We start from the raw sequence: 19,016 nt of genomic DNA on the forward strand, positions 1-19,016 counted from the left end.
TATAGGTAACCTGTATATCTATCAACTGATGAAAGTTGTGTTTAAGATTTTCTTGTTGAAATGGCTGTACATTGAGCAAACTTTCAAAAGGCCTCCACCTTTGCTCAAGAAATCAGTAAAAGTATAGTGATCAATTTAGCATTCTACTCGCATGCTACAAACAAAGGGAAAGAGTAAAGATGTTCAAAGAAAACCCAACTGTTCCAAAATTAGCATCTCTGAGAACAGAGACACGGTTTTCAAGTACCAACACCCGTCAGGAAAACTGATATGTGTACTGGCTTTCACCACTAATTACTATTCACCGCTGTGAATTCCCGTTGAGAAAAGCGGTTTTGGAAACCATATTTTTAGGGCAGTTATCTTTAACATTTTGATAGTATTTTCATAGCCTTAATACAAATACCTGTACAGTAAGTGATCTCACGCTTCATATTTCAATGAATAAAGCAGATTTCATGATTCAGTCAAATGTAGAGTAAGTTGGTTATTTCAAAGAAATATTTCGATATTAAGAAATATTCTGATATTCTTCCATTGGTATTCTCAGTCTCAAAGTTGCTTTTGGACACTTGAAGTCTTCTTATACTATGATTGTATCATCTATGGTGCTGTAAAATATTTTTATCCATTCCATGGAAGGGATTATCAAACAGTCATGGTCAACTGCCAACATCTCAAGGTAAAATGTTATCCTTTCAGCATAGCATAAATTCAGTACCACTATCTCGTCTGTACATCTGGAAATGTCTGACACATTCAGGGATAAATATATGATATCTTATTCTGAGATTTTAGTGGTACGGGTCTAATTGATCAGGTGAAGAATTCATTGGACAAGAAATTTGGTTTCCTTTTAATGGATTAATATGAAATCAGCTACTGTTATTTAAATTTGCAGTCTTAGTCAAACAGTGCAACTTTTAATAAATATTTTATAACCCAGGATGAGGTCATTTTGTAAAATTAAGCCAAGGTACATGTGATTTCTTCTGACATTTTAACAGATGTTTGTAACTCCAGTCAATAAAATAAAATGAATACTATAAATTATCATAGCAGTCAGCCAGTTTGTGATGATAAAATGGAGAGACTGTAAATGATAAATAAATTAATTAGATCTACCAGTGGTGCCTTCACTTGGGTACGATAGAGTGCTGTGTAAGTAGATATGATTCTAATTTATATCTGTCACAACGTATTACTACACTACGAGATGTGAATATCATACATGAAATTTCAGTGTGATTTTTTGATAGTGGAAACCATAAATTATCATGGTTACCAGGGTCTCTAACCATTTCTGTCACATTTCACTCCAACACATCATTCACATTGCAAGAAAATAGGAATATCATAGACTGTACACCTGTTATTTAATTCTCTTTGTCCTTCATTTATATGTAAATTGCTGATACTCCATTCATTAGTTTCTGCTATTTCTTTCCCCCAGCCTTGGCATTTGAAGTACAGATATTATTAGGTTGTACCTACTTTGAGCAAATATACTTTAATGCTATTGCTTCATATACATGTATCTATTCACTTATGTGACTTATTAGTTTTTTTGGTGGTAATCAATTGATCCCACACTGTTTTTGCTAATTAATAATTATAAGATGTCATTATAAATAAGTTGTCCAATAAATAATTCTTGTAATTTGGAGGGGACAAGTACATTCAAATGTGAGAGCACACATGATGAAGTTGGCGCTGGAATAGACCTGATGGCATGGTATGAAAATCACCATTATTTGAACATATGGTTGGCTAAAAGTGTTGAAAGTAACACTATGATATGTATTTTGATGTTTTCCAGAATTTTCCATAACATACCATTTCACACACACACAATGGTATGAGGAAAAAAACACTTCTTAATCTTGATCATGAACAGATGCACAAAACTAGAGTAGAATTTTTGTCAATGTGTCACTCATAATGAAAGTAAATTAGAGACTGTTGGTCAGCTTGTGTCACTTCTCAGCCTGAGTTTGACTCAGATAGAAAAGAGTAGAGTGTTTTCACTCTGTTATGTGAGTACACATGTTCAAGTACCTTTGTCACTTGAAGGAGGTAGGCGGGTGGATGAGGTTGTATTTTGTCAAGTCAGTCAACATTATAGCACATGCATTCAACATTAGTTTGGACTCAAATAACATTAGTGTATTCTCGGAAGAAAGCCATTATTTAGTGACTTGATTTGAACATTTTGACGATGTTACATGTACATGTGCTTCAATTTGATCACTTGATCTCTACAAAAATTTTTATTGCAGTTTTTGTAGAAAATTCATCTTATCCCAAATATATAGGGTAATTTAGGTGATATTTATTGAACCATTTCTAATTTGATAATATTTAACTGATTTTTAAGGTTTGACATATAATATGATTTATCTTTATGGACTATTAACTAAATTTAATTTGATCTGGAGTCAAAATTTTGTTATCTCTATACCATATCAATATAAACATAATTTCTGAATTATACTATCAATCATCTATGTCGGTTGACTCTTCTATTTGATTAACACTACACTGAAATCTTTCAATTCAAAGTGCATAGCCTAGAAGCACATCATTTTGCTGTTACTGTTTGATAAAGTAAAGACATTTTTTACTCTGTTTCCAATCAGGCAGTTCCATTTCTTTCCAATAGCTAATTCGATGGTTGATGTGCCTTTTTTTTTCAAATAATACTGTGCAATGTTGCATTCATTGACTACATCTTTGAATTGAAGAAATCATATCCATTGAGAAGTAGTACGTGTGTCAGAGAATGATAAGTTTGAAGTTAGTCATTAAACTTGATGTGGTACTTTCAAAGATGTAGCTTGGCTTGATTCCCATCAGCCAAGACTTTTAATCCAAGTACACAGACAGTGCAATTTACGGCCAACTTGTCTGCTGTACTTCAGTTCAAACAGTATAGTCAGTGATCTGCAGTGTAATCACCATTCAAATGTTTGTGCTATCTGAAGGATCAGTTTCATTTTAACTTCATTTGCAACTACAGGCTCTGTATTTAACAAGATGAGGCAGTCCCAGACAGTTCAAAAGGTAAAATGAGGATATCAACACTTTCCCAGTTACCAAATTACACCAGTTCTTTATTTTTCTGTGGCAGATAATATAACAGATATGGAATCAATCTCACATTATGATAAAGTCCTGTTGGTTGACAATATCACATTTCTTCAAAGTGAAAACAGATTTTCTTTCTCCAAGAAAGGTCAACCTTGTAAATTCACAGAGCTTTCAATGACAGAGTCAGGTGACTTGATACTCAGATAAAGTGTATCAAACCAAGTACTATATCAACCACAACTATGTAAAATGGAATGGAATATGATTCCGAGAAAGACCACTGCTGCCCCAGCAAACCCCATGAAGAGCAGTTTATGTGTCAGTTCGTTTGCAGGTAGTTTTGGTATCTTCACACAATTCAAAGAACAGCACTGACATATCAAAGTCATTCTGAATTGAAGCTCATAAGGCTGACTACATGATAATAAATTTAGTACACAAAAATTATCAGTACGATATTATCAATCAATTTCCAAAGAAAGCAGTATGCTACAAGAACACTCAGACTGATTTGTGTGTGTCTAATATTGAAGGAGTGAAAGGTGACTTGCAGATCATGAACATTCATTTACGTGCAAGGGCGAAAGGAAAACAAAAAATTAATGGGCCTGGCAGTTTTATATGGCTTTTCTCAGGTAAAGCCTATGAGTAAAAATTTACTGTCGTCACAGAGCCCTTTATTCATTGTCATTATAACACAGACAAGTCAAAGAAAATCACCTTTTTTACAAATACTTTCAGTCATGCGGCCCTGACAATGAAGTGATTTTGTTAATGGACAGCTATTGTTACATTAGTAGTCTCAATATTATTGACTTCATATTGTTTAAATTTAATTGTTTAAATCGATAAATGAATGCTGCTCTGTTTAATACATTTTTAACAATATTTTTGAAGAAATCCTTCACCATCAGTATGCAATAATTATATATTACTTGTAGATAGATCCCATCTTTTGAACATATCACATGAATATTCAGATGTTTGATAAATTCCTTCATCTTCGTAACTCCATGGTACCACCTTTTCATCATTGGAGCTGTGAAGACAGAGTATTGGTAATTACTTTACAAGGCTTTGGATATAGAGATGAAGATGCAGTGCTGGATTGTCTCCAATGTTTCAGTTGATAGAGTCGGAACAAATGACTAAAAAATTTCTTTTCATGATATGTTTAGCTAAATAAGACAATATGTTTGCTACCCTATTTTTGGACCCATAAAATTTTTTGCATTTAAAATTGACACGTCTTATTTTGCCCGTTTTTAATGGGTTGTACCCAATTAAAAATTAAAAATTAAAAAAACCCTAACCTACCCTATTTCCTAAAGGCATGTTCACAGAAACACACATACTTTTTTTTCTGGTCTGATGTTACCTGAGAATGTTAAACAAAAATACTGAACTGAGCTAATCCCTAAACAAGATGCTGTGTGTAAAATGTATACTTGCACACTTCTGTGCCAGCTTGGTGTCAGGCAGATATTTCATCAAATTAAATGATGAAATTCCTATGTGTGATTCACCAATTGTAATTTAATTCACTTACAGGAGACACAAAGTGTTGTTCATGAGCAGGCAATCTTTTATGTTTTATGCCTTGCCTTGGCGTATGACTGCTGAAGAAGATCACTGTAAGCCACCAGGCACAATGAAATGAAAATATATCATTGTGAATGTTATACACTCATGTCATACAAATTGCCAGGAATACTTACCAGGCATCACCCAATTTTTATTCAGAACAAAGGAGCAATATCTGTACCGAGGCTGCAAAATTATTTGTTTATTTAAATAATGATATTACATTTAATTTATCAGTTGCGGTTACTTATGCACATGGAAGGTTGAAAAGAAAATGTCACTGTACTAGTGAATACTTAATTATCTTCCCATCCTTTCTATGACATCAGCTAGGGGTACTTAAGATGTTCTGTAATTAATATAGTAATAAAGTGAGTCAAGCATAGAGCAGTATCACAAAATGCAGCAAATCACTTTCAAGTGACCCTTCTCATTCGTACTATCTCTAAAGGGCAGCATCTGCCAGTAAATTATAATGTTATCTGGTGATCCCAGTGTGGTCCCTGCTATCTCATAGACTTTTGAATAAAATAGCAATACTGCAATAAAGATGTAATCAATGCTACAATATAAATCATAGCATATCATCAGTCCCCTCAGGTAGACTGACCTACGCCTCTACTCAATGTAAAGGTGACTCAACTGTGCAGTCAAGTCAAAAAGATAAATTTCACGTCCCAGTGCAACTGATAGGCATTTCAGCAAGAGCCTGGCAGAGATAGATGTTCCACAAGGGAAAGACTGGATCGAAATGATATGATCGGCAACTGGCTTGCAAGGTAGTCTTAGCAGTGGTGCCATTAGACCTGGAACCATTCAGGATGAGGTTGTGACAAAAGTCAATATTGTTTCAAGTGAATGCACATAGAATGACAGATAAACTCCCTTGCTTGGCTGGCACTCCACTTCAGAAGTGTGGTAGTGGGAGTAGATGTCGGTTCCCGATCCTAAAATTCCATTCCCAGAGGTCTGTCATGTCTGTGTTATTCAAAGCGCACTCTGAACCAAAAGATAAGCCAGTCCCAAGACAGAGGGTACTGGGGAATCTGCAAGGGTAGAGCTGGTGCCAATAAACAGTTTAGAGGGCAGGAGCTTCCCTTGAAGTCTCTGCAAATTAGCCCCAGGTGAACTGAGTGATCTCTAATGATGTGAGGGAATAACAGAGTTGCCAAGGATCAAAGTGGTGCCATTTCCACAAGGAATATTACTTTATTACTTCTCCAGCAGAAACAACCCATTGAAGTTGTAATTCTGGGAAAAAAAAGAAAAAAGAAAACGGTCATTGGTTATGGTGACAAGGATGGGACTACTTGTAGCCTAACATTGCATCAACTAGTAAAAAAGTTTTGTGATTTTGCCATCTTCAAATAAAGTTTGACACACGCATCTGACAAGCATTGAGTGTCTGGTGCATGTATTAGTACTAACTTGAGCTCAAACATTTGGAAAGTTTTATCAAACTGGTAAAATTTATGGCGTCTAAAATTTTTCTTTCGTTTTGAAAACAGATTTAATGAGGTTTTTTAGTATACGAAAATATCAGTTTTGATTTGAAAGATGTGATAAGTATATATGTTTGTATGAGACACCCATTTTGTAATGCTCTCAATGATCAGTGTGCACAGTGAACAAACAATAAAGAAGACCTTGTGTCTTTGTACAAGCACAATTTCTGCGCTGTATTTTTTCTTTTACTTAATGCTCATCATATTATGTTAACTATATGTAGTTTTTGTTTTAATCAGTTTCAGCTCCCAATATTCAATGGAAAATTGACCATGTTATCATTATAGTGTGTAGTTTACAATAAAAATTTACAGCTTTTGGTTTACTTTGTGTTTTTATGAGGTGGTAGAATGAACAGCGATTAAAGAACATTTCCATAACAACATCCACATTAAAGGTTTGTGATGTGAAAACGTAGAAGACAGTTTGCAGATTTTTTGGCTGATGAATGCAGCAGAAACTTTTGAAAAAAAAGTGAAGATATCTGCACCTTAATAATGTAAGCTTTGGAGAATGTTTCAAGAGCACTATCAAAATGTTGTATTAGTAGCCAGGTCATGTTAAAATTGTGTTCCATACATATACAAAAGCTTTATCTAAGATTTGGAATTTTATCATTCGTTACATAGTTGTTGCATGTTTATGAATTTCGTTGATTACATTCAGCATCTTTAGAGCATTGAATCCTTTGCAATGTGTATCAGATATCAACTTTTGTGAATCGATGAATCAGATTTCCTTTCTTTTCAAAGGCGGATTTCTGAACTTCAGATATAATCTGGTGTACAGAAATATCTCTTGATTTGAAATTGTAAACAGCATTATCAGCGTAGCCAGAAGGGTAACAGTCTATCAGTTGCTTTTGTGTGGCCCAGCAAAAGGAGAAAGCGCTGATTAGGCGTGCAGAAGGAATGGCAAGAGATAAGGGCAGACTCCATTATTTTGTCTGAAAGATAGTGTCACTGTTGAAAATACCGGTTGTGACAGTTGTGATTTCAGATATGCTGTTTATTGTTGCCCCGGGGTGTTTTATCAGTGCAGTTCACCATCCCCGGCCTGTCTGTCTGTCTATCTTATCTATCACATCTTATCTGAGGAGATATATCACATGTCCAAGTTAGATATTAATAATTCTTTCAGCTGTGGACTTTGGGTCACTTTGCAAAACATCAATGATATTAAAAACTTTACTATCTACGTGGCAGTGTTTATGTTCAACTATGTAGTCATAACACTCATAATCCAAATGTTTGCTTTTAATGTGGTGTGATTGTGGTGGGATCACTTTGGGATCACAGGAAGTCCATGAGATTTGGTCAGTCCACTTCCCATTCTAGCAAACGACAGGGAGGTATTTTTGAATTTTGGCTCCTGTCAGCTGATTGGATGTCAAAATTTAACCTGTTTACATGTGCCGTACTTTGCAGGGATGTATAATGAGAGAGGAAGTAATGAAGAAGAAGAGATAGATACGGATGAGCTATTAGAGATGTCTGAATCTGGACTCCATGCTAGGAAAGATATCGAAAAGGGTGTGCTGTTTGGGCCTTACAAAGGCAGCATTACCATGTCCACTAGCTCAGAAGAGTCTCCTTGTCATCAAGATTCTGTTAAGGTATGGAATTTAATCAGTGAGAATGAACCTGAAATCATTGATTATTTTGAAAAGATGGACGTACTATTCACCTGAGCTAAATCAGTATTTAAACTACTGTCTTTATCAGAAGCCAACCATGTGTGCTTCAGATATAAATGTGACCTGCAGAGTTTTGGGGGGAAAAATGAGGTGTGATGTCATAGCATTGGTATTTAATCTGGTGTAATCTAAATTCTTAGATTTGATAGATTGATGAACAAGAATTTGCCCATAAAATGATCAGACATTGACAACATGTGTCAGTTCTTATCTAAATTGATAGCATTTCAATCAAAACTCTAGCTAAGTAATGGCATTGGACAAGTAAACTCTGTGATATCATAAATCAATGTGTAAATAAAAGAACAGTAAATCCTTGATGTCAAAATTTGATATAAAATATTATTTTATTGTATGGTGGCACTAGGGGAAAGGTTGCTTATAGAATATCTATAACTGATGTGAGTGAATAATATATACGTGTCGATAAACATGAACAGACTTATTAAGTAAATATTTAAATTTACTGTCATCCATGTATATCATTATCAGTTATCACAGATCCAAAGTTCTCAATGTTATTTGTTTGTGTATTTCACCAAGCTGTTTGTAGAGTGTACCTCTCTACAACATTGATTTACCAACCGGGAAAAAGAGTGACGGCTCTCTGTACAAAGCGGTGACGTAAAGGCCTATGTACAGATGGCGATGTAACGGTAGTGTGACACTTTCATGAACAGAGCCCTCTATGGCTATTTCTGGAATAATATTGTTTATTGTTACTGCACCACATGTTCTTATTTGAATGGAAGTGATAACCTTTGCAGATCAGTTTATGTATTTTAATGACCTATATATTCTGTCTGCCTCATTTCATCTTGTGTAACTGTTTTTGGTAGTTTGATCTGCAGGTGTGAGCACACTATGTACAACGCTATTTCATGTCACAGTAGAACGCGCCTCAAGGACACATATTCAGACTTGCAAACTTTTACAATTCTTTTCTGATCTACCACTTGTGGGGGTTCATTTTAAATCTCGTGGAGTAAGTGAAGTTTTTACCGTCTCTTAGTTTAGTGAAAATCAAAAAAATGATTTTTTTTACCATTGAGTTAACATAGGGATGGTATCCAGTTTGAATTTTGAATATTGGTGATTGTTGGGTAATTTGTTTCTCTGGAACCAAAGTTTGCATAGTCACCCCTGATTCTCATTCTGGCTTTGTTGACAAAATGGTTGAAAGTTTCAATGAGGAAAGTTGCAGCAAAAGTTTAAGTCTTTCAATTTTGAAGCGCATACTGCCTTAAAGCTTAGAGAATGACTGTAACATTAGATGGATTTCTCTGTGTCACTGAGACAATCTACAATATGTGTATTTCATTTTGCTAAATTATGAACTGTCTAATGTATAATGTTATGTGTATTGTTAGAGTGCATTTGACCTTCAGATTTACTGTATCTACCCTTTCATGCGTCACTGATTACAGTGACTTTTACAATTACAAAGGTAAGAAAATTCAGACTAGTGTGGGCATAGGTCATGGATCATCTTGTAGATTTACAATTTGTTATATTAGCCGTATTGTTTGACAGTACTTTTTGTTTGTATAATAAAGTTTGCATACTACTGCCCAAATGTTGCCAAAATATCTTGATCTCAACTTGTCAAAACAACCTGTATGGATGGAATATCCTGTGTGTCATATTTGAATTTTGATCTAGACTAGAATTGATATTTATCAATACTATACCTGCATATTATTATACACAGTTTGGTTTGTTTGCAAGGCTCTGCAGTATAATTTGTACTTGGTATATGTCAGATAGCTTACTAAACATGAACAAAAGTAACAAAACTATTAATACCAAAGGCTAGGGACTGTTTCAGAAGTTCAAATAGTGAAATTCGTTTGTGTATGGTAGGGGGTGGGGGAGGGGGGTGTTAAGCTTTATTTGGTTAGTGAACTTCCCTTTTGCACGTTTGTCATTTTTTTCAAAGGCAAACTGCTTGTAGACAAGAGCCAATTTTACTCAGTAGGCCCACCCATGGTTTTATGAGTCACCCATAAATATTGTATTAATGTATATAAACATAACAGCCTTATCATTTGCTAGCATCTGCATGCTTTCATCTCTCACCATGTGATTTCAATCTTGCTGCTTGTTGAAGAAACACACAGATGACAAAGTGTGATGAACCCTCATTTCACTCCATCAAATTGTCATGACAGCCTTAGAGAAGGAAAAGAAAAACAAAATTTTATCATAAGTCACAACAGAGACACATGGCCTCACAATACAAGTTGTGCAATCATATTAAAGAGCAATAGTAAATTTGGTTGATTATTTCATTAACTTTGCAATGTCATGTGATTACATGTGAATGTCATTTGGAACTTCAGCCAAACTGGTACAACATTTCTAAACTTAAAAGCATTGTATTTTTTGAACATTGGGGAAGGGGTTTTGATCTGAATGAACAAATTTCATTTTCTGAGTGCATTCTATACCACTATCAGTCATAATTGCTCTGAAGTTGTCACTCGTTGTCATTTGTTTGTGTATTTCACCAAGCTGTACGTGAGTTTATCCATCAAGAACATTGATTTACAAACCGAGAAAATTTTGAAGGCTCACCGTACAAAGCAGCATCGTTAAACAATACATATTCATGATACATCAGTAGTTTGACACTTTTATGAACAGAGCCCTCTATGGTTGTTTCCGGAATAATATTTAATAATATTGTTTGCCACAAGTTTGTCGCCCTCTAGAGCTGACAATGTAAATCTTGAACATCAAGGGATGGGGTTTTGATCATCTAAAAAAAAAGAATTTTGTTTTAGCTTGTTCAACAATTGTGAATGGTCACTTAGAGGTATCGTCCTTGAAATCATGCCAACTGGTCAATATTGCGGCATTGTTGTAATGCTACATGAATGTAAGACCATAAGGCTAGGAGCTACAGGACCTTAAATATATAGTCACTTGTCATTGAAATTGCCAAACAATAAAGAAGTGTTTGCTCAATCGTGATGTCAAATACATAATATGCTGTGTGTTAGCAAACTGACTTCTCATAGTATTTCAACTTGTATTTTTTGAGGGTTAATATCCAGAAACCAAGTTGCAAAGAAGTTTGAATATAGTAGTATATGGGATAAAGAAGTGAACATAAATATTACTGCTCAATAGCAAACTTGCCGTGTGTAATCACCTATAGTATGCCATCTATTTATCAACATTTCTGAATTCTTTTAGACAATCTAGTGATTTCTAGAAATTTCCCTGCATCAGCCTTCTAGAACCAGAACATATTATGTGTAATATTTTCTTGCATCAAAGAATTTATTTGTGTGTCAGAGGTGTGTCAACTTGGCCCAGACTGGCCTGGAGGGCCACTGATCTCCTCCATCATATGTCCTCAAACCAAGTGAAAGATCAGAGCCTAATTGAGCTATTAATCTCACCTTATAGTATAAGACAACGGGAAAGTGAAGGATTTAAACTTTTGCTCATACTTTGCTCAAGGAAAGTTGAAATTATTTTCTTTGATCATACAAAACAAAAATCAGGGGATGCTGAGCAAGTTTAGGAGTAAGGAAACAGATAACCTGAAAGTTACCAATGTTTGAAATTCAATATGGCTGCCAACCTCATGTTAACTCTGCAAGGAAAATTAAATTTTCAAATTGTCACAACAATGAGTGAAAATTTCACTGACTCTACAATCTTAAGAAACTTATCACGATAAAAGGAATAAAAGACAATCACTGGAGTGTTTCTTGCTCAATGGCAATACACTAGAGCAACAACAGAGACATTAATTGTTAGTACATGATTATGCATGATGTCTTACTGGATACATAATCAGTTATTCCCCTTTACACCAAAGTTAAATTCAATGTGTATATGACAAGGAAACGCTTTCATATTGTCACAAAATTATTTAATCATTTTGTAGGAAGGTAAAGTTTTCTATTCATCACAGTATGAATACAAAACACTTTCTAACTTTCATGGAGTACGCATTTGATAGCACAAAAAGTTTAAAACATATGACGTGATGTCAAGATATACCGGTACCTTACTGAAAGTCCATTTCTCAAATGCACAGCTGGTATCTAGCTTGGGGCATAATATCAGATAACAGAACTAAAAGTAATAAACTCCTCACCCTGACACATTTAATAAACTGGTAATTAGTTTCTCTGACATTTCTAATCAATCAATGCATGTTAACATGTTGAACTTCTTGAGGGAAATAGAACCAGCTGTATTTACCAAACTCACTGGAATTGATTTAGGTTGAAAAGAAACACTACATATCTTGTCATGTCTGTGAGATCTGGTGAAGTTAAGTGTGATGATCCTAACCATGGAAATTCCATGACAAGGCAAATGGAAATTAACAAATCTCTAAGTGCATTGGGTCATCACATTTGTGAGGAGTATGATTGCTTAAGTTGATGTAACATTGAGTGCTCCTTCTTTACAAAGATATAGGACTGCATAGATGCAAAGGGTATTACTGTGATACTGCACACTTAGCAGTTACTTCATTTCAAGATGTGCTGTAGATCACTTTTGGTAATTGCCATAAAACAGCATTAGGAAAGGAAAGATTTCACAGGACTTTGGGCGGAAAAAAATAAGCAAGACTCTAGATTTGATGATTTTTATTGGTTTCAGAGATAGTTTTACTTGTGAATTTACTTGGCAGGAACGAATAAAAATGTTTAAAATGCCAGTGATAGGTTGTATAAATTTGAGCATAAAAAAAAGGAAACTTAAACCTAAACTATTGAGGGCACTATTCAGGTGTCTTTTAGCCAGTCTATCATCATACAGAAAGTAAAGCTAAACACAAAACCTGTATTAAAATGTATCACCTTCAATATAATTTTGGGTCATAAAAGACATGATATATCCATGGAAGCAGCCACACAGCAACCAACCAGCTGTTGTGATCTTTTACAAAAAATCCCTGTCCAAGGACGGGCTGTTATCATGTTATTAATGATGTAAATCCATCACTTCTCAGGCATCAGCTGCTCATCTACAACTGATCTCCATCTCAAGTTTAAAGGTAGTAGAGTTCAAAAGGGAAACTCTAAAAGCTATCTATCACCCGCGGTTCAGAGAAAGCATATTCTCTCATTGTCATTTTGTATCCTGTGATGGATGGATAACTTTCACTTCCACCTTGAAGTCACAATGCTACACAATACACATCCATGGTTGATTGAAAAGACTTGACATTGCTTCACATAATTCCAAACATGTTTCAAAAGCAGATAAGACTCTAATTAAAAGGGAAATGACTGATAGTCTAGTTTGAATGCAGGTTTCAATGACAGATTTTAGTGACATATTGGTGATAAACGAGGTGTTGAATTTAAAAAACCTTGACTGTTCTCAAATAGTCTGAAAAGTAGTGTTTTGCTTCATGCATGGGACATTTATTTATGAGTGCAGCAATACTTCCATTTCTTCACTTCATCATCCGTACAAAATTTCTAAGATATTCAGGAATTTATGCCATGTGAATAACAATTAGGAAAGGAGTCACTTTAATATTAAAGTTTGTTTCATGATTTTAATGTTGAAGAAAGGAATTTTTAATATAAAACAGCCCTGTCCTGTCAATACACTCAGTGTGACAGTTTTCGGACGACCTCAGTTTTCGGACATTTAGTGACATGCTGTTAGTTACACTCACTTCGCTCCGTATCGATAGCGTTTTACTGGTCGTGTGACCTCATATTAAGTAAGGTGACAATGTTGTCTCGTTTTCGATAGTTTTTTTGGTAGAAGCTATTGAGTTCGCTACGAGCAGCGGTCACAAATTGTCGTCTGATACCGCGTCAGTGTAACTGTCAACATACTGCCGTCAGGTCAAAGTAACTGAAATTTTGACTAAAGTCCTGATTTAGCATTGAATTTTGAATGTGGGGGAGAATAATGATTTTGAAAATATTCTTTCCATTTTTCGCTACGATTGCATGTAGTTTTAACGAAAACTATGCAGTTGTTTCTAGAAAAAAAAGTACATTTAATGAACGTAAGAAGTGTACAAGTTTTCGGACAGACAATATTTAGCATGTGTAAACGTAGTAAGTGACTTACCGCGTAAAAACTTGACAGGTAAATAATTCCATACGATGAAATATACTCGCTATTTTCATTAAATAATGCCTGTGCGATTTTAATACAAACAAAATATGCAATTTAAACAATTATAAGTAATACTCACTGAACAAACTTAGCGAAGTTAGCCACCGTACGATACAAGGTGCCGAAAGCAACACACACGGAGACAGCCCGTGTCCGATATCGAAGCGCTATACACGTCGAAATATAGTTGAGTCGTCCATGGATTAAACATAACTAATTATAATAAAATATTCTTATATACAGTTTTCTAAACACATCGAAATTAAAAATCGGTGGTTTCAAGTTTCAAATTATCAATACTTAGCTCCTAATCACATTCCAAACACGACGTCCGATTTCTGGGATTGCAGTCCGATTATTACGCCTTCAACATGGGGTCAAAACTTTGGCAACTTTGACCCCGAAATACGACTCCCTTCGTGTCAACTGATTTTGAGGATAACCACAATAAAGTTTCGAAAGGTATGGTAATAAGATTTCGTATTGCTGGTCATTTACGAAACGACTTTGGGCGAAATGTACTACCCTGTCCGAAAAATGTAACACTGAGTGTAGTTACAGGTCAGGAAGTCACACACATAGATTGCTTCAAGTTATTGATTTTCACACCAGTACATAATATTTGTATTTGGATAAGAATTAAGATATAAAGCATTTTATAAGTGTTTCCAGCGTTTCTGTCAGTAGCAGTGTAAAAACGTCTAGAATAACAGAAAGATCAAATTATATACCTGTTTGGTGTTTTTCATTATGCATATCATATTGTCAACTAATTCTGACAAATATTCACTGTATTTGTAAAAATTAATCTGAACAAGTAGGGTTGTGTCACATTTGCTAATGTTACTTCATATCACTGTATTCCATACATGTAGATATGAGATTATTCAGATGATTTAAAAAAGCATCCATCTCCACTTGTCTTTATACAAATCTACAAGTCAAAGAAATTCAGAAAATATGTTAATATTTATACATGCAGGCATGTAATCTGTAGTCTACACCAACATCCGAAGCCAATAGCGTAATAATTGTTTTCATAGCATACTTGTTAAGCATGCAGAAAGAGCATTTGTATTGATAATTATATTAGATTTCTATCAGGTAAACTGATATTTGAATTGAAAAATGAATTGTCTTGAGATACACAATAGAATTCATGGTGGCAATGTTGAAACTGTAATTGAAATTGTCATGTCTGATTGAGGTGTTTGTGTATTCTTCCATAATGGATTCTGAAAATGTCCACAGGGTCAGCTTTTGAAATTGCCAGTGAAACACGTGATTTGTACCAGATAATAAAAAAGCGAGATATGAAACACTGCCGTATACTTAAAAACCCAGCATGAAAAGACAGACACAAGACTGCCTGCAGGTCCTTGGAAAATATAATATTGGCAAGTTCAGTTAAGGTCAAACTTTGTGTTGAGATGTTAACATGTCTTCAGGGCGTTAGTATGAGCAATTTTAAAGATGGAAATTTCTTTTTTTTAATTTTATGTGCATGCATTTTGTGTTTGTGACTAAATTTCTTCCACATTTGAGATTGGTATTCTCATATGTTATTGTAATATTGACAGTAATACTACAGCTTTTTTTCATATGTAAGTTTTGTTGCTTGATATAATTGCTATGTTTTTAAAAGTTGATGAATGCTCAAAATTATTGTAATGTCTTCAGTGGTGTGGGCAGCATTGTTTCAGCAGTTGAATCATTTAGTCTGTTGCTGGTTATCAATCATTTATTGAAATAGCATGTTGGTCAATTTACAAACAAGTTTCAATAATGTATGTTTGCCTAGAAGCTGAGCAGTGATGCAAAAACACTGAACTTCCATCATCAGTTTTCGCTGAAACATGTACAGACTAGGAGCCATATTAATTTATCGTAGAAAAGGTCATCATACTTTTGGTGAGGAATTGTGAGATATGGTCGTGAAAACTTCAAATTAACTTATATAATAAAACCAGTATTTAATAAAACCAAATTCATAGTTTGATGTGAATCACCTGCATATTTTAATGCCATTTTCTCAGACATGGTTCACTGCATACTAGTAGAGTTATTATTGAGCAAGAACTACAAGTTGTCATCAGTCAGTTTTGTGAAGACATAATATTTGCTTTACAAGGAGACTGCCTCAATCAGTCGTAGTCCTAATGGAAGAAGAAATCAATTAAAGATAGTTGATGGGGTATAATTTAACACTCCAAAGTACACTTTATCATCAGTCACTTGTAATGTTTGCAGGTAGGAAGCAAAAGTCAACTGCATGTTAGAGCAGACAGTGGAGTGATTTGTACCAATGAGGCTTAATGTTGATAAATCTGTGTTTCTAAATTGAGTAGATTAATGGTCATAATGGTGGAACCTACCAGTTAGCAGTTGATGATGGAAATGAGGCTGGCAAATGGATGCTGCAGTTACAGACTTCATCAGAGGAAGAGGATGTCAATCTGGCAGTCTACCAAGAAGGTAAGACTGATAACAACCCACCACACTCATTTTCCTTCTTTTATTATTATTATTATTGAAACCTCTTTAAAGTGTACTACACATACGTCTAAGCACGCTGTACATGACTGAAGAAAAAAATACATGACTAAAATGATGACTAAAATGAGAGCAAAGATTGTTTTAAAAAAGTCACAAATATCATAAAGAAATTTGAAAATGAAGTAAAAACAGCGTAAAATGAGCAAAATGGCTAAAAAATGGCTACTTTCCAAATCATACCCATAATGTTTTTCAGATTTTAGCAGCGGAGAGCTCTTTTGAAATTTGAGTTTAAAAGAACATAATATTCAAAGATGTTGTCATGAAATGTAATATTGTGTTAGGAATGTGAGACAGTCAAGGAAATATACCGGTAGATTTACAACAAAGCATTGGCAAATTTGTGATGCCTTTACTCTCGAGTTGATGATTACATCTGCTTAATCCCTGTTTTCCTCCTCCTCATGAAATCACTCATTGTGACAAATATGCTGTCATACCTGATATTCTGATGATTACCTGAATTATAATGATAGTTGAACTCTGACGTCATGTTTGCAGCACAATTGCAAACCTTACTGACCTTGTTCACCGCCAGTCTTTGGAACACTGCTGTTATTGGCAACAGCATGGTAATTCCAAGGTAGAGGTAAAATGTGTAAATCATGAGTTTTCAGCTAACAGATGTGGAGGACTACAAAAATATTAGTCACCAGTATCAGAGATCAGTGTGTGCCCATAAGCCAGGTGTTTCATTGCTAAGTATTGCAATGCAGAGTACAAAAGGTCTTAGTCTGCCGCCGCATGAGAAAATGGAAAACTTACCCACTTAAGGTAGTATGTGCCTCAAATATGAAAGACTTACAGCCCCAATAGCGGCAACTGTGTAATAAACCTATCTCAAAATATCCTGAGTTTTCCAAGAACTTTCTTTGAATAAGACCCATTAGAGACTGAAAAAGTGTGTAACACTGTTATAAGTGTGGAAAGTGGCATGTAATTTCAAAAGTTTCCACATTCTTGTAGATTTCCCGCCATTTTCAAAAACTAATCATATGACAGAGAAAATAAAGATTACAACAACAAGATGTTGGCCATCATGCGTGATGCATTCAAGTAAATAACATCATGTTTGTTTCTTTTACGACCACAATGTGTATGTGCAGGAAATACTGATTTTTACACTTTTCTGTGGGGGCGCCATTTTATGAGTGCGGCACCCGTTTATTATTCAGCCTGTTAGAACTCATAGGCATGGTCCAAATCAGCGAGCAGTGATACGTCTATACACGTCCTTCAATTAGCACGTTTACACTCAACCAACTTTGGTTTGAAAATAAAATCATGATAATAATTCTTATAATTAGCAGCTATTGGGGCTTTAAAAATTAGCTTAAACATTCCTCAAGGAATATTTCAACTATTCTCTTTCAAAATCAAGAATAAAAATCGGGGGTCACCGTGCAAATTTTGGTACTAGAGATACAAATTACCCAAATGGCTGCCATTCCCGGGTTAACTCCATGGAAAAAAATACACTTTTGATTTTTGAAAAACTAAGACGATGGAAAGTTTTCTTACACCAAGAACTTGAAAATGAACCCCAACAAGTGGTAGATCAGAAAAGAATTGTAAAAGTTTGAGAGCCTGAATATGTGTACCTGAGGTATGTTCTACCTTTAGTGATTGTTGAAATCTGTGTGCCAGATATCTGTAGCAGAGAAAGTGTGTGCAGTCAAAATGTTGCAGAAGATACATGCAAAGTTGTGAATTCAACAACCGATGTACTGATGACACTGTCAAGCCGCCTCTGTTGCCATGGACAATGACAGGTGTTGCAGTTACTGGCACTGCAGCCAAAACTATTCACAGCAATAAAACTACAATAAAAGGGATTTACAACCTCAGCACCATCATGTCAGTGTCTCTGAAACATTGGGTAGACTCATCAAATTGTTACTTGTCAGTGGTATGTACATCAAAGTGTATACCTCTGACATTACATTTTACATATACAGTGCTCTTAATAGCAGCCGTAATTTGTGGAATATAGGAAAAGTTCAGTGCAGTTCATGATAGTAAAGAGAGGTTACCAGTACATGCATATATGTTTCAAATAATTTCTTGTCCCAATAATATATTTGATATGCACAGTGAAATAGCAGTGGTTAATGGTCTCAGTTTTGAAATGTCCCTCATATTTCAAATGTATTTTTAATATCCAGAATTTTTTTTCTTGACCTGTACTGGTTGTTGAAACGTGTGTTTCACAAATAGTCCCAGTTTTTTAGAAGACTCCTCCAGTGCACAAAATTTGTATGTTCATTTTTCCACACCTTGTTTGTTCATTTCTCATTGTGTGTATCATGACTTCAGACTCAAGTATCTGAGAAAAATCAGATTAAAGCATTACTGCTCGTCTTCATCAGTTATGTATTAGAATGCCCCCTGGCAAATTGACTGTGTAGGCTCCCATTTTTTCCAGTGTGGACACCTTGAGTAAATATACTTGTAAATGACTATAGCG

General features: G+C 34.9%; 1 protein-coding gene across 1 annotated transcript in view; it reads left to right on the forward strand.

The window, feature by feature from the left end:
* LOC139148402 (zinc finger protein ZFPM2-like) overlaps window positions 1-19,016 on the forward strand; it is a 64,796-nt gene that overhangs the window by 10,819 nt on the left and 34,961 nt on the right. Inside the window, exons 2-3 of the mRNA XM_070719840.1 lie at window positions 7,608-7,795; window positions 16,342-16,468. Of these exons, the coding sequence (XP_070575941.1) occupies window positions 7,608-7,795; window positions 16,342-16,468 (315 nt within the window). The remainder of the gene's footprint in view (window positions 1-7,607; window positions 7,796-16,341; window positions 16,469-19,016) is intronic.

This window comes from Ptychodera flava, chromosome 13 (genome assembly GCF_041260155.1).
Source record: "Ptychodera flava strain L36383 chromosome 13, AS_Pfla_20210202, whole genome shotgun sequence".
NCBI lineage: Eukaryota > Metazoa > Hemichordata > Enteropneusta > Ptychoderidae > Ptychodera > Ptychodera flava.